Below are 6,013 nucleotides of genomic sequence, written 5' to 3'. Positions count from 1 at the left end.
ATGGAAGTGTTGTATATGTTGCAATAACGTAGCCCTTATGCAATCCCCATGTCGGCTATATGGCTATTCTCGTTGTGAGAAGTGTCATTCATTTGTTTGGTACCCGCCTGTGAGAAAGAATTAACTAACTAGTCGATTTAAAATCGCTACTAAAGGTTTGTTCCTTAGACTGAACATTAACCTTAGAGCAGATCAGGCAAATTATTAATCAGAAAGATCATTTAAAGATTGAATAGATATTAAAAAAATATAGAAGTAAGAATAAAGAGAAAGCATTTATATTTTTAAGTACCTCTATGCGCTTTTAAAGATTCCTTTATCAATTGCTAATTAATCCGCCATTAAACTAGTTTACTATTAATCGAATTATCAAGCAAATCAACTTCAAGCCAAAACCTGTTTCTATTAATTTAATGCTTCCTACTATGCCCTTAGCTTTTACCTGTTCTTTTCTCAACACATGTGATAAAGGAACAGTGTCAAGAATCAGCACAACCATTGTAGAGTCTCTTCGATTACATTTAGTTAACCTAAGCTGAAGTTCCCAATTTAGACAGGACATCATCGTTCTAAAGTAGAATTAGATTGAAGCCTAGAAAACCGGAGAATAATTGCTTACACGCACGTACGGTCGAACATCCAGATTACTCAATAACCCATGGACCTGGCATGATGCTATGGGATGGTCTGCCTTGAGAGCAGCTTATTTTATGGCGAGCAGAGCCATGAAACTATCGATCGAGAAACATTCTTGAGATAAATTCCCCAAATCCCTGAAACTGAGATCAACCCAAGCATAGTTGAAGCACCAGCTTCGATGGGAAGTTTACAGCAGGCCGGCGGACGCCGAGTTGGTATGGAAGTATCTAAGACCAGAGGTGTGGAAACCGAAAATGGAGTCAACTTTATAGTATGCATGAGCCTGTTTCAAATACCATCGACCTACAGCGAGATCAATGTCAGCCGAAGGAATTGCATGCCGACAGTCAGCCATTGGCCCGCTGCGCTTACGGCTGGTGCCTAGAATCCTCCTGAAGCAATAGGGATACTGATATGCGTCATGTATCATCTGCGACATGCGCCTGTTTTGACCTCTTACTTCATTACTTTTCGAATCACATTGACAAAATGATATTGACCATGATAGTCTTTACGCATCTACTTACATTATTGTGCACCGTTCCGATACAGCTCACTGCTGCTCGCCCTCCCAGCTCCATCGCCCAACACCAAAAGCATTTTGCTCAAATTGAAACAATACCCAAGGTAGAGCAGAAATCCGAGGTTCCGGGCCACAATAATGTTACATATGGCCCAGTGCCCCTCGAAGACCAACTCTTCCAGATCGAGAGCCTCGAGATCGCTCCGTCGCCCATCCCTCTGTAAGATACTAGAGAACTTTGCTCTCAAGTCTGATTTGTTACCTTGTGGTAACCAATTACTCTTGTTTGCATTCGTGGCAGTGAGAATATGCAGCTGACACAATACTAGCGATCAGTTCTTTTTCGTTCTGCTCCGCGGCCGGATGCCGAAATTCGCAGCTCCTTTACAGGCAGCCAATGATGGTGCCAACGCAACACTGAGCATTACAATTTCTGCTGCCCTGGACAATGGCAACCCCGAGAAGCTTGTCACGTACACAGTACCATTTCGCACTACAGCGTTCGGAGAGAATGGCTACATCTCGATCCGTAAGACTGGGGGCCCTTACGTGGACTATATGGCTCACGACGGTCGATATGATATTCTCGCCGACTGCCAGCTTCCGAGTATGTTCGTTAGACCGGGAACATGGACGTTCGAAATTGTTACAAAGCTGGAGGACGATACTTGCCTGTTTGCATTGTCTTTGACACAGTGGCTACCGGGACGGCTGCGGGAGTGAGATTTTTAAGTTGCTTGCCACCATCCATCATGTCGTCTCTTTAACACTACTCTCGTCAACGCTGAATCATGACCGTGACTATCGTCAACGGAATACTTAAAGGATCGTTTGTTTCCTCTGGTATGCGACTGTTTACTTCGTTACGCCTATCCTGTTAGGTGGTGGACTCCGCAGAAGTACTCAGCCTTTGTCTATTTTTTCTAAGCTCGAAGACAACTGGGGTATAGTAGTTGTGGCACAGTATGAAGGCCAACTGAATGCAAAGTATTTCACTTCCAGAGAGGCATCTATAATACGCTTAGGTATAGTATCCAAAGGCACAATATTGGTGCGAGTCTCTGGCTCTTTGGAGGGCGAAACGGCGCCTTGAGTATGTGTATTTACAAATTTAGGAGAGCCTCATTGTACTAGTTGATGACGCTCATAATAGGTTGATACATGTTAGAACCCGGAGGTCAAATTTTGTTACATCATAGACCAACAGGTATACAAAAGTTGCAACCTTTCGGTGGCGATAAACGTGAGCAGCAATATTTCCTTACCAATTGTATAGTTTATTATTAGTAAATCAAACCCCCATAACTATATAGGCACGTTTTTTCTCTTGTCTTCCCTTTATAATACCCAGTCTTATCAAGGCCAGGGATACGACACAGCTATCTTAAAAAGGCGCATCTAACAACAAAGACTCACTACCCGGAAGAGTAGATACAATGCCATAACAAAAAACAAAGAATCGCCTTATAAAAGCCATTGCTAAAAGGTTAAGTTACACAATGCAAATAATTGTTCACGATGCTGGATATAAATAAACGCTACAACTGAAGATCTCATCAAATTCCATCCCACAATCAATTCACTCTACGTTTCTATAATAAACTTCAGATCTTATATCCTATAAAATCATACAGAATTCCTAGTAGATCTCTAGATTTATTCATTGACGCTCTCCACGATGCCTTCGGCCCCAATCTCTCCGAATTTTCCCGCCACACTATCAAACAAAGTGTATCCTGAGTCTAACTCTCGAGGAATTTACACAGGTGAGTCTCGCCAACCTTTCCGGGAAAGAATTCAACGTATACGGGACCAGAATGGCATGCCCAAGCTCCAACGTCGAGATACCCCGATTCTGTCACAATACTGCCCAGCTATAGTTTCGTATATTTATTCTATTATTATATAAAGAGGGAAGTTTTAATTTTTGCCCCTTATTCCCTTTTTTAATATTATATATAATATTCCTTAATCTATATTATATATTAAAAATTAGGCTTCCTTAATTCTATAATAATACTTTCCTCTTTTAAATATAATTAACCTTAATTATATAAATCTAAATTTATTTATAATATAGTTATATAATATATATGCTATATTATTTATTTTAAGCTACATTCCTTTTTAGGGCAGTATAATAATGCCCTATAGCCTTATAGTAGAATTTTCTACTATATTAATTAATTATTTATTCTATATATTCCTTTATTTTTTCTCCTTCTTTTTTTATACTTATTTTATTACCTTTTTATAATTATAACGTTTAGCTTTATTTTTAATTTTTTAAAAAAGGTTTTTTTTTAAACGCTTTACCTATACTTCTTTTCGTTTTTTTTTATTTATTATTACTACTATTATACTAATATATATACCTATCTTTATAGGTAAGGAATTCTACTTTTATTACTTTTAAATTAACTTTAGTATATATTATAAAAAGGGTAATATTGTTTAAAAGGTAATGCTATTTTACTTTATATATATATTTAAAAGTAGTATTTTTTTAACCCATTATACCTAATATAATAAGCGCTATAACTTATATAAATTAATATATTAATTATATTTTATTAATATTTTATTCCTATTTTATAATTTCTTTTATTATTCCTAATTCTTAACTATATTTTTTTTAAATAAATAATGCCTTTAATAATTAAAAATATTTATAATTTAAACTTACTTTTATTTTAATATATTAATTTTTAATATATTATTAATATTATTACTATTATTATTAATTTAACTATATTATATTAATATATATATTTATTAATACTATATTATAAAGTTATTACTTTAATTATTAATTTTACCTTTATATTTAAAAATATAAAAAAAGAAGTTTATAAAACATATATATTTATAAATATTAAAAAAATAAAAATAATATATATTACCCTTATATAATTATTTCCTTAATATTTATTAATATTTTTATTTTTATTTTTTAAAAGGATTATATTACTTATAATACTTACCTTAACTATTATTATTAATTTACCTTTACTTTATAGCTATATTTTTACTTTAATAATAATAAAGAAGTTTATATTTAAAAAAACTTTTAATTATTTTATTTTTAATTTAAAAATATAATTATTATAGCTTAATATTTTATTAAAAAGAATTTTTATAATTTTTTTTTAATAAATCTTTACCTTTATTTTCCTATTTTTTATTTTTATTATCTTTTTATTATAATAATATTAACGTTTTAATTTAAAACTTTTTATTATTTAACTTTATAATTATAGGGCTTAATAATAATAAAGTTATTAAAATTTTTAACTTCTTTCCCTTTACTTTTTAAACAATTTAGTTTTAAATTAATATAGCTATAATTAAAAAAAGTATAAATTTAATTTAATAATATAAGTTTTAATCTTATTAACCTTTACTATCCTTTTTTTAATTCTTTTATACCTATTTAATCTTACTTTGGTTTTTTTTTTTTTATTTAGTTTAGTTTAATTTAATTTAATTTTAATCCAAATAATACTTTAATATTTAATTGCTTTATTCTTATTATTTATAGCTTTTTAATTTATCTTTATTATAATAATAAATTTTTAAAATAATTCTTCTTTTTTTTATATAAATCTATAGTTTTTCCTTATATTCCTTTTTATATATAGCTTATATTTTATTACTTATACCTTTACTTTAATAAATATATAGTTTTTAATAATTATTTTATTTAAAGCATCTTTAATTAATATAGTAATCTTAATTTAAAGAGGTTAAAGTAATAAAATACTATTAACTTATCCTTATAGCCTTTAAAATTTATTATTAATTTTTAAATTAATTAATAAGGGATTAACTATTTAATTTTATATTTAAATCTTATATTTTTTTTTCTTTTACTATTTAGAATCTTTTTAAATAACTATTTATTTCTTTAATCCTATTATTATTTTATAAAATTATTCCCTTTATCCTATTATTATATAATTTATTTAAAGCTAACTATTTTAAAAGGCCTTTTTTTATTAAATATATTAATAATATATAAAATATTAAGAATATTTTATATTATTAAAGTAGTTATATAGTTATAGTTTATTAATATATTTTTATTACTTTAAAGGGGCCTATTTATTTATTTCCTAATTTTAATATAAGTTAGCTTATTTTAATATTTTTTATATTAATTTAAACCCTATCTTTTATTATATAGTTTAAAGCATTTAATTAATATATATTTACATTTTTAATATAATATTCCTAAAATATAATTATTAATATTTTAACCTTTTTTATTATTCTTTAAATCTTATTAACTATATTTAATATAGTTAAAAATTTATTTTATTAAGCTTTTATTTTAATTTTAATTAGGTCCTTTATTAATTTAATTCCTATAATAAAATATTAATTATAATTTATAAAAAAAGGGATTAGCTTTATAGTTTTAAATATTTAATTATTTATTATAAATTTAATTAAAAGTAATTAATTTATTTAATTATTTTAATAATAGCTATAATAAGCTTTTAAATATTATTTTATTATAATATTAATAATTTTTATTTACCTATTAGTTTTTAAATAATATATTATTAAAGTATAAAGCTATATATTTAAATAATAGTTTAATTCCTTTTAAAAGTAGGATATAAATTATAAGCTCTTATTTAATATAATTGTTTTTAATATATTATATAAATAATATATTTATATTATAAAGACCTTTATTAATATATTTATTATTATATTTATTATTAAAATAAAGTATTTTATTTTTATAAGCTTATTTATTATAATTAAAACTAATTTATATTTTATATTATTTTAAATATATAATAATAAAGGGCTTATTTAATTTATTAATATATTTATTTA

At 27.4% G+C, this 6,013-nt stretch overlaps 1 protein-coding gene across 1 annotated transcript; it reads left to right on the top strand.

Annotated features, from left to right (window-relative positions):
- Nucleotides 1–336: 336 nt before the first annotated feature.
- On the top strand, nucleotides 337–2,507 carry F5B22DRAFT_603767 (uncharacterized protein). The gene is made up of 2 exons (XM_047974767.1): nucleotides 337–1,382; nucleotides 1,492–2,507. The coding sequence occupies exons 1-2, from the start codon at nucleotides 1,054–1,056 to the stop codon at nucleotides 1,883–1,885; spliced, it is 723 nt and encodes a 240-aa protein (XP_047831328.1). The 5' UTR covers nucleotides 337–1,053; the 3' UTR covers nucleotides 1,886–2,507.
- Nucleotides 2,508–6,013: the final 3,506 nt, after the last annotated feature.

Source organism: Xylaria bambusicola (genome assembly GCF_022495145.1).
Source record: "Xylaria bambusicola strain CBS 139988 unplaced genomic scaffold F5B22scaffold_17, whole genome shotgun sequence".
Lineage (NCBI taxonomy): Eukaryota > Fungi > Ascomycota > Sordariomycetes > Xylariales > Xylariaceae > Xylaria > Xylaria bambusicola.
Note: the sequence above shows the minus strand (reverse complement) of the source record. Positions and strands in the feature narration are given on the sequence as shown.

Bases quoted from the DNA above. Each gene is read 5' to 3' on its own strand.
- F5B22DRAFT_603767 (XM_047974767.1), top strand. From the start codon at position 1,054: ATGCGTCATGTATCATCTGCGACATGCGCCTGTTTTGACCTCTTACTT. The intron at 1,383-1,491 runs GTAAGATACTAG...ACACAATACTAG, and splicing joins GCTCCGTCGCCCATCCCTCT to CGATCAGTTCTTTTTCGTTC.